Source organism: Notamacropus eugenii, chromosome 3 (genome assembly GCF_028372415.1).
Source record: "Notamacropus eugenii isolate mMacEug1 chromosome 3, mMacEug1.pri_v2, whole genome shotgun sequence".
NCBI classification, from domain to species: domain Eukaryota; kingdom Metazoa; phylum Chordata; class Mammalia; order Diprotodontia; family Macropodidae; genus Notamacropus; species Notamacropus eugenii.
Window position 1 is genome coordinate 191,923,207 of NC_092874.1, and position 10,524 is coordinate 191,933,730.

General features: G+C 42.7%; 1 protein-coding gene across 1 annotated transcript; it reads left to right on the plus strand.

Annotated features, from left to right (window-relative positions):
• The first annotated feature begins 1,172 nt into the window (after positions 1-1,172).
• M6PR (mannose-6-phosphate receptor, cation dependent) lies at positions 1,173-10,339 on the plus strand. Its single transcript, XM_072653685.1, has 7 exons — positions 1,173-1,442; positions 5,504-5,683; positions 6,556-6,722; positions 7,450-7,559; positions 7,766-7,896; positions 8,399-8,525; positions 8,911-10,339. Exons 2-7 carry the CDS (start codon positions 5,505-5,507, stop codon positions 9,031-9,033), a joined length of 837 nt encoding a protein of 278 aa, XP_072509786.1. The 5' UTR covers positions 1,173-1,442; position 5,504; the 3' UTR covers positions 9,034-10,339.
• Positions 10,340-10,524: the final 185 nt, after the last annotated feature.

The window sequence follows — 10,524 nt, forward strand, 5'->3', positions numbered from 1 at the left end:
CCTTTGCAGATATCAGGGTACTCCTCGCAGTGTCACATTGAGTTGATAGCCCACCAAAAATCCTTAGATCTTTTTCAAAGAAGTAAACTCCCTTAACGACAACTCCCTTCTTCTACATGTATAAGCAATTGATTTTTTAAAAACGAGAGACTTTATCTTTGAACATATTTAACTTTACTCTATTAGATATTAACCACTGTTCTAGTTTGCCAAGTTTTCCATCTTCTTTTTGTCCTCTGAAAATTTGGTAAGTATTGCTATCCATATTTCATTTAAATCATTGATAAAGACGTTGAGCAGCACAGAGTCAGGGCTGAACGCTCCACTAGAAACCCATGTCCAGTCTAACGTTGACCCATCAGTTGGTCAAATCATTCAACCGATTCTGAATCTCCATTAAAGTGGTTTAGCTCGCAGCTCTCTATATTTGAATACAAGGAAAGCATGGGGTTCTTTGTCAAACGTATCACTGAAATTAGGAATTCCCTGGCAATACCGGTTTGGAAAGGCTGTCAAAAGCGGAAATGAAATTAATCTGGCACGACCGGCTCTGGAAGAAATCATGTCTCTTGCTTCCTTTTTTCCTAAGTGTTCCCAAACCGTCACTCTAGATTCAGGTTCTACAATTTTCACAGGAATCTAAGTTAATCTCATGGACTCACAGCTTGGCCAGACCTATCAGACCAAGAGTGGGGGACGCGAAGGTGCCGGAGGAGGAGGGAGATGAGGCATGGAGGGCAAAGGAAAAAGACTGCAAATCCCAAGATGCTAAGCGGCACACACGTCAAGCTCTCCCAGTCCCCTGCCTTCTCTCCCACCCACCCCAGTTTCCGCTTCCCTATTTCATAGTTCACATCCCTAGGAGCATAGGGCCAGTTTTCAGGCACGTGAGTCCGCGTGACAGCCAGAGGCGGGGAGATGAATCTTACCTATTGGTGGAAAGGAGGGTTTGGGAGCGGGGTCTGCGAGATCGGCAGGAGAGAAGGGAGGGGCCCATCGGGGGCTCTTGTTAGTGATTGGACAGGATGGGGTGAGGGCGGAGTTCATTTTAAAGACTAGGGATTGACTCGCTTTTTGCCAATGAATGGCCAAATGGTAGGCTGGATTACTTGGGAGTGGGAGGGGAAAAGGGAGAAGAGGCAGGGCTTTAAAAAAAAAATCCACGGTCGCCTGCCGCGGGGCCTGGTGGGAGGTAGCCTTGCCGGGTCGTAGGTTCTCGCTTCCTGTTTCCGGTTCCCGGCGCGGGGCAGTAAGAGGCGCTACTGAAAACCCTGGCTGTTGAGACTTGGGCTGCCGCTGGGACCCTGTTCTGTTCCTTCTTCGGGACCTGTCTCCTGACGATATCCCTTGGGGATTCCAAAGGAGGATTGCGCTGATTAATATTCATGAGGGCTCATTAATAATTCAGGACGATCGGCGTTTCGCCCCTCCTCCGGTGGCACGTGAGTATGCTGGGGCCTCTGGGAGAGGGAAGGACCCCAAAGGGCCTCCGGAATCCGGATCGCCTGCGTCTCTTCTCCCGAGACCTTAGTCCCCATCTCCCAAGGGGGGTCTTGGGAAGGGGGTGAGGCTGGGACTCCAACTAGGCCACGGGGAAGTTGCCGGGACGTGGTTGGAGTGGAGGGAGAGGAGATCCTATAGGAACTTGGTTGTATTTGGGGGAGATCGGGGGGTGCTGAGAAAAGGAGGTAGTGATCTAAGGAAGTCCCCTGCACCCCTCGCTGTGCAATCTGGCCGAACTACTATTGGGGGTTCCCCTGTGTGGGCTTCACCAGATAACTTGATGGAGGCGGGGTAGTGCAGGTGAGGACGTCAGGTAGAGGAGGAGGACTTGTGTCCGTGCTAGGAGGGAACGGGAGTCTTGAGACAAGCTATCTGGATGGAAGGTGTGCAACCCGGCTTAAAGTTTCTGCCGGCGGCACAGCTTGAGCTCCTCTCTCCCAAAGGCTTTCTTTTTGCATTCCTAAGTGTTTGGGCCATGGACCCTCTTCTGGGGCAAGAGAAAGGTGAAGGCCTGCAGTTCTTGTTGCCAGGTGTATCAGTAAGCACCCCAGCATACGCAGGAGGCACTTGCTACCACAGGTTCTTAGGTCTGCGTTGTAAAAGGAAAGGCAACTTTAATCGGAGAAGATCCAAATCAAAATTGCAGAGAAATCAGAAATAAATCAACTGACAGCGCTTCCAAGCTGCCTGACCGTTATATAGACACAGTTACCCGAGAGGGAAGCATCAACTTCTGGGTTTTAGGGGGAGGAGGCTCCTTAACGGCTTCCCAGAGTCTCTCTGACCAAGTGAGTAAATCCCAAGAGTATTTATACACTTTTTAGAGCCAGAGGACATAACCCTCTGACCCAGTGCCTCAGTGGAAAAAGAAAAGGTACTTGGGACCCTCCTACAAAACAGCTCCCCTAATCAAACTTCCCACTATGGTCAAGCTCATCAGTGGATGGGAAAGATCCTCCTAGTCACATCATTCAATCAGAGGCACTTTTAGTAAAAAAAAAAAAAAATAGCAAAAGATCCTAATTTGATTGCCATTTCGCAAGAGAGGCACGAAGCTGGTCCTCAGACTTGGGAGGTTGAGATGGTCTAGAGAATGAAGCCGCTTCCCATCTACCAAAGCAGTCTGTCCGTACCCCAAGTGTAGGAAAACTTTTGAGTGTTTCTGACATCACAGAGTTGGAAGGGGATCACAAGAGACCATTACCCTTTCATGTTTCCAAGTTATAAATTGTTTAAGAAAATTGCTTGCTTCTTGAGGATCTCAACCTCCTTTTGAGAACTTTTCTGACTAGGGAGGGGTTTATTTTTAATCTTGACAAAGTCAAGAAGTTCTTAGTTTTAAATAAAAAAACTGCTAAAATCTCTACTGTCTTAATTTAATCTTATCCTTCATGTTTGAACAAAGCATCTATTCCCACATCTAGAATGCATGCTTTTTTCACTTCAACCTCATAAGAATCCCTCAAGTTTCACCTCAAAGATCACCTGTGCCCTAATCCCTTCATCTGTCAGTGCTGCCACCACAATAAAACAGATAATAAAAAACAAATCCCTTGTGTATATTTTCTATATGCCTGTGTACCAGATGGCTGTTTAGCAGATTGTCTGAAATGCTAGCTATAATAGCTAACATTTATGTAATGCTTACCATGTGCCAGGCACTGTGCTAAGCACCTTGTTGATAGATAACTTATCATTGATATAATCTTTAGTCATGATATTCATAAGGAATAAAAGAGGATAATAAAACAATCACCTGTTTTCTGAAGGATAATTATAAAAATCTATTTACTAGCTTAGCCATCTTTGTTGATTATCATTTTATGAATGATTTTATGAAGCTTAAATAGTAGGGTGACTAAAAATTACATGCAAAATTATTCTCTAATAAGAGTTGGACTAATTGTGGAGCAAAGAAGAAAAGATTCTTCTTTATCCCCTTCATACTATATTGTTAGAATGTTCCTAACCCAGTTTTCCGGTTAATGCCTCAGTAGAATTGAGTAGTAATGTTACCTAAATAGTCCCATATGACCTCCTGTAGGAGGCTTCTGTAACACAAAGGCAATAAGGTAGATTCCTTGCATATTGGTATGGGTTGAAAGAACGGAAAACCTATTTCTCTTATGGCCTGAGGTTTACTATCGGTCGCTTAGAAGTTTGGGGATGACCCCTTCTAGTTGTTGAACTCTACAAGATAGACTAAAGATATGGGTTTTAATGCTCGAGGCTTTTGAAAGAAGAGTTCAACTATTAACAGATAAGGGACATAGAAGTGTTAGACCTAATCCTTTGCCTCCAAAACTCCAAATGACTTTTTCTAGGGAGTTTCAGTACTTTGGTTCCTTTAATTGTTTCTCATTTCATTCTGTTTGTGGAGAAAGTCGCAGAAAGAAGGGACCCCTCAGGTAGTGCTATTTGGCAGGTTTTAGAAGTGATACAGGAAGCTACTAGCAGTCGGGGCCTGAGTCCTTTATTCCATTTTCCACCAAATCACTCTTGAGTTTTGGGGAAGTCATTTCGCCTTTATCTTTTTGAGTCAAATAGGGAATATAGTTTTTGTTATTTGTCAGCTTTTCTAGATCGTGAGAGATTTGGTGTTTTAGTGTTTGGGGGTCCTCAGACTATATGAGGATGATTACTTACAATAAAAAATTGAACTTTGGGGTTGGTAGAAAAAGACAGGACTGTGGAGAACCTGGCAGAGATGGGGGCAGGATGGTTTGATTATAGAATTACCAGCTTACAAGGGAGTTGCCTTAAAATAACCTCTGAGATTATCAAGGAATGTAGGCAAAATCGAAGTCTCATGCAAATCAGTATGAATTAAAGGAATGGACAGAAAGGGACAATACATTTTGCAATAGGGTAGATTCTAATTAATGAACAGGATTTTTATTCCCAGAGTAATTTGGTAAAAATGGGTCAAGTATGCAAACATTGCCTTGATTTGGCTGAGTGGTTCCCAGGAGCTCAGTGGCAAGAAGTGTACTGACCTAATGAATTTTCTTCTTATAATTTATAAAATTGAATTTTGGAGAGCAAAAGACATGAGACCTTAAAGGAAATGAGTGTTTATTGTTAAGTGGGACTTTATTCTTTTTATGTTGTTTTGTCACTCCCCATTCTAAGATAGGCAGTAGGATTTCTTGCTGGTCTGAGAGATTAAGAACCAAGGCAATCTTGTTTACTTCTATCTAGCTCAGGTTTTTTTGAACTTCTATGATGCTTTTGGATGGGAGGTGAGGGTGGGCAGGGATTGGGGGTTAGGAAAAATTTACTTCTGCAAGAACTGTGACTAACTACTGGCTTGACATAAATCGCAATCTAACTCATCTCCAGACTAGCAGGAATGCTCCTACCCACCCAATTTCCTGAAATTGTGAGGTGTGATTTGTTTTGTCTTTAGCAGTTATGAACTTCTATTCTAACAATCCTGATTGGGCTTTTTTGGTGCCTCAAGACTGAGGAGAGCTGTTTGTTCATCATATCTTCTCCTTCCCTGAAGACTTGTGAAATAACTAACAATTAGGAAAATTGTTAGGAAGTTCCACTCGTAATCCTGATTTGAGAATGGCTTTTTGGTGCCTTAATACTGGGGAGGACTCTGCTTGTTCATCATTTCTTCTCCCTCCCCAAAGTACTGTGAATAACAAAGAGGAAAATTTTGTAAAGAAATGCAAAATAATGAGAGTCATCAGCATAAGCTTGGCACTCTAGGGACCTTATGGAGACACATTATAGAGGGGAGTAGGGAAGTCTTCTATAAAATTGTGCCTGAGTTGGGGGGAGAGCTCTAGTATAAGTTAGGAAGTGTCTGTAGCCAGTGACAGGTATAAAATGTGGGTTAGCTAGAGGGCATGTGTATGTTACACATTGATGTATTTCTGCATATTCCAGAGCTTTTTGCATTTAGTTATAAAGGATCAGCCTTGGCAGTATGTTGTGATGACTGATTCTCTAAACCTCCCCACCCCCTTTTTCTCCTCTGTCCCAATAGGATGTTCCCTTTTTACAGCTGTTGGAGGGCTGGGTTGCTGTTTTTACTACTGCTGGCCATGACAGTGAAGGAGGCTTGGCAGGTGGAAGAGAAAACCTGTGACTTGATAGGAGAGAAGGATAAAGAATCAGAGAAGGAGCTGGCCATACTGAAGAAGCTGACTCCACTTTTTGACCAGAGGTAAAAGACGGAAGAAAATGACAAATTTGGAGAAGGAAAAGTCAAAGTATTCCAGTATCTCTGTCAAGAAAATCCTAAAGGGGGTCACAAAGAGTTGGACAAACTGAAAAGATTGAACAACAACCAAGGACAGAAATTTCCAAGGGTTTGGGGCAGTAGTTGTTTTAAAGAATTTTTCTCTTTATAGTCTGTGATCCCAGGATTAAAAAAAACCTTACTATGCAGGGAATGCCATCCGTGGCTTTTTTGTGGACAAACTACCTGGTTTCATAATGAATGAAAGGAAATTAATCCAACTTTTCCTTTGAGCCTGTATTTCTTACATTATGCTGCCTGATTTGTCTGTCTCCAAGAATAGACTCCAAGGACTGAGCCTGTCCTCTATAAAGTGGACTTTTGGTGACAAACTATTTGACTCAGACACTGGGCCTTAAATTTCTTACATGGGCATTGTTAGATCCATACATTAGTTGTTCCCTGCTGCCTTAAGTCTTGGGAACCTCCAGGTTATCAGTTAAAGGTCCTTGTAAGGAAAAAAAGCAATCTTAGAATGCCATGTTCCTGAGCGTGGGGAAATGGCACATATAAAGTTACAGGGCTTAGTATAGATGATCTGTTAAAAAAAAACCCTAGAAGCTGTGGCAGGTGTATTTTCATTATCAGCTAACCTTTCAGAGTCTCAGGTATCACATTTCTGCAGATGGTATTAGCTACCATGTGTGACCATAATCATCTCTGCCAAATGGGTGGGATGAACTCTGATAAATGGACCAAAACCTCAGTAGATGTGGTCAGGGCAAATTCTGCTATAAGTGGAGATACCCATTCTGACTTTTGTCTCCCTTCCTTGTTTCCCTGTTCTTTCTTAACAGCTTTGTAAGTACTGTGGGCCAGGATTCAGAATCCTATACCTACAAATTTAGGGTGTGCCGGGAAGTTGGCAACAACAACTCTGGGGCTGGACTGGTGCAGATCAACATGAACACCAAGAAGGAGACGATAATAGGGAGGATTAATGAGACCCATGTCTTCAATGGAAGTAAGGCCCTTTCTCACTTCTCCTGTCGTCACACCTCAGCTTCCCTGATTTCTCTGCCCTTTCAAATGTATCTTATGATCTGCCACCAGGCTCCCATTTAAGGATATCCATTTGTATAATTTTCTTTAGATCTTGGTTGCTTGACGAACTTCTATTGGCATGATTATTTCACTTAGGGTTAAAGTTGGAAAGAACATGATCGTCCTTGTGCTACCATCCCCTTCTCTTTCCTATCATTCAACCAGTTCAACACATAGATTATACTTTTGAGTTATCAGTGGCTGATTTTAAATACCAGAGAGTAGGTAGGCTTCTCCCTTCTCTCCTTTTGCCAGCAAGTAGTATGTAACTGTGACTCACTATTAACTGATGAGATTGATTTGAAATAGCTATCTTGTATATCCCAGTAAAATAGAAATCATTTAGATTCATGTCATTGTGCCCTTATATGAGTATGGAAAAATCAAGATTTCTTAGTAGCCTAGAGACTCATCTTTTCCAGTTCTCATTATCCACAGGATAATGGGTATTGCCACAGCTATATTAAACAAGACACTTAATACTTTGGTATGTTTGGTATATAGGTCCCTTGATGCAATAATGAACAAATCTTTCAAGTAAAGTTAATTCATCTGAATCCCTTTTATTCTTTCCTACCCACCCCATTACCTAATTCTGTTACTGCTACCCTTTCCTGTGACAAAAAATAGTTTTCCTTGTCCCTCAGGTGACTGGATCATGCTGACCTATAAAGGGGGTGATGAATATAACAACCACTGTGGCAAGGAACAGCGCCGGGCAGTGGTGATGATCTCCTGTAACAAAAAGACCCTAGGGGTGAGACACCATGGAGCTAGCTAGTAGAACTGGGCAGAGGCTAAACAGCAAAGTGGGCACAGCATCACTGTGTGGGCATATGCATGGGCATATTATAAGGGAGCATTTCTTTCCTTCATTAGGCTAAGGGAAGTGAGTGTTAGAAGGGTGCTAGAAAATGTTGCTTTTAACGTAGTAAACTATTATAATTTTCCATCTTCATGCAGGGCAACTTTGCACCAGTCTCTGAAGAAAGGGGCAAAATGCAGGAATGTTTCTACCTCTTTGAGATGGACAGTAGTCTTGCTTGCCCACCTGAAGATTCCCACCTCAGTGTGGGCTCTATCTTACTTATCACGTGAGTGCTCATCAGTACAAATACCTTAATACCTATTCCCTTTTTCTGGATCAATAGGAACAATTTCTGTGGAGGGGTAAGCGATCAAAAATGCATTCTCATCTCCACCTCTGCAGCTGTGAATGTGAATGGATTTAACAATAGAATCTATTCTAATTGCATTAAGGAGGCTCTGTCCTAGAGGACTTGACAAATTCTTATTCCTACTTTTGCTTATGGAATAAACGAAAGTGTAAGTCAAGGGGCTGATGATTTGTTTTGACCAAGAATGAATTTGTGCTAAACATGGAATCCAGATTCACACATCCTTCTGAGCCCAGACTCTTTGTTGACCATTAGGGTCAATAGCCTGGCTGGTAGCCTCAAGGTCATGGGGGAGGGGAGCTCACTAATTTGTATTGCTAATTGTTCACTACCTGTGCTCTCAGTGTCCAACTTTGTTATTCCTGAGGACCTGTGTCTCCTGGCTTATTTTTTATACTTTTTCCCTTCTCTTCTGTAGGTTTGCCTCCCTGGTGGCTGTCTATTTCATTGGGGGCTTCTTATACCAAAGGCTGGTCGTAGGTGCCAAAGGCATGGAGCAGTTTCCTCATTTAGCCTTCTGGCAGGATCTGGGCAATTTGGTAGCAGTAAGTAGTAATAGGGTTGTTGCTATGGTACCCATTCTGTATCTAACTGCATGGAACAAACAGATTCTGGCCTTTTTGCAAGAACTGGCTTATTTAGTTTTCTCTCTCAAAGTTGTTTGAGTATTTTGGAACTTGGTGAGGGGTGGGTGTAGGGGAAGGGAATGGTTACCATCAAAGACCCTACTCTCCAACATTCAAAAACTCAAACGAAACTTTAAACTTACATGTCATCAGCTGGCATCTTTATTCTATGAGTTACTTCTCTCTTCCCTGGAAGCTGCCTGTCTAGGGCTAACCTGTAATAGCTAACCTGTAATATTTGTAGTCTAGGGCTAACCTGTAACATTTGTAGACTAGGCCGTCAGTTGTCTGTTTTTCCTCACAGGATGGTTGTGATTTTGTGTGCCGGTCTAAACCTCGAAATGTGCCTGCTGCCTACAGGGGTGTGGGGGATGACCAGCTCGGGGAAGAGTCAGAAGAGAGAGATGACCACTTGCTGCCCATGTGACCGCACTGGAGACATCCAGCCTTTCTTTCTCTCCACCCCCGAACCAAAGCATCCTCAGCCAGATTTCTCCGCCGCTGCTGCTCCATCTCTTCTACCAGTCTTTTCCTCTAGTTTGCTTTTAACTTGCACTCACTCTTTCTACCCACTAAGCTGCCTTCTCTCTGCTGTTTTTTCCCTTTGGAGTCTAATAGTGGCACTGACCCAGAGAAACGTGCCTAGGAGGAGACATCCCCTATGGGCCAAAGGGAATGGAGGATTTGAGAGGGACTACCATTGCAGAGAAAGGATAAGAAGGAGGTGTACAGATGGCTGGGAGTGGGCAAGAGACTTTCCTAGCCTTTTTACTGCATTTTCAATGTTAGGCCCTTCTGTGAGACACTGGATTTTAAAGGAAAAAAGATATTATTTATATAGGGTTTTGGTTGCCGTCATGCTATTACCTATGCCTGCTCTTATTTACAAGAGTTTGGTTGGAATTCCCTTGTGCTGGGACAACTTTGTAATGATCATCACTTCCAAGTTCCTGAATTAGGTCTGGGCTCAAGGCAGCCCCCAAGTCTCTCTTTTGGCCCCCTTTGGGAACAGAACCATAAAATGTGAATTTTCCCAGGCCATAGATTTGTGAGGTATCACTGGGTCATTTGTTGACTTAGTAGAGACCTTTACCTTGAAATATGATGTGGATTGTGATCTTGTGTTGTCACTTCACATTCAGCCAAAAAGCCCATTCCAGAAAACCAGAAACTAGAAAGGGGAAACAAGACTGAAGTATTGTGCCACATTGGCTCCTACAAAGGAAAATGAGCCATGCCTAGGGTGGGCTTATTGGTGGAGGGGGGATTTTCTTCTCTCTCTGGTTACAGAACTGGGGAAGCTTTTCTTACTCTACACCTGCCTTTTTATGAATATGGCCTATCTCTCTAGGTATGTGATTTTTCTTTGACAAAAATTGCCAAAAATGCAAATAGAAGCAGGTGGGGAGCCTGGAGCTCTGCTTCCAAGTATAGAGAATGCTACTAACATTCCCTCTGCTGGCTCAGGGAGGAAAGTGTGTCTTGCCCATGATATTTCTGGGCAAGTAAGGGTTTTCAAAATTCCTTCTGGTGCCTCCCTTTTCTAATTAGGTGGTATGGCCAGGAAACTGGGCTGATCTTTCTTTGGCTAATTAAGTTCTTCTGGCCAGTCAGGGGCAAAATAGCTACAGACAGAAAATTTATCTTTGGCTTTTTCATTACTGTTTGAACATTTTTTCTTTGAAAATAGGGAAATTAAGATTATAAAATCAGCAGGTATTTTTTTGTGTGTATATTTTGTTTTCCTCTCTCTTCCTTAACCCGGTGTTTTAAAATAAGGCAAAAGTCTATGCCACTTTTTGTATAAAAACACAACTTCAGAAAATTAAAAGGACAAAAAAAAAATCCTTGAGGTCTGGCTGTTTGCTAAGAATTAGGGTCTAGGAATTTCAAGAATAAAGTAAGACAGACAACCAAG

Coding starts and splice junctions, on each gene's coding strand:
- M6PR (XM_072653685.1), top strand. CDS start 5,505: ATGTTCCCTTTTTACAGCTGTTGGAGGGCTGGGTTGCTGTTTTTACTA. Junction 5,684..6,555: donor ACTCCACTTTTTGACCAGAG/GTAAAAGACGGA, acceptor CTTTCTTAACAG/CTTTGTAAGTACTGTGGGCC. Junction 7,560..7,765: donor GTAACAAAAAGACCCTAGGG/GTGAGACACCAT, acceptor ATCTTCATGCAG/GGCAACTTTGCACCAGTCTC.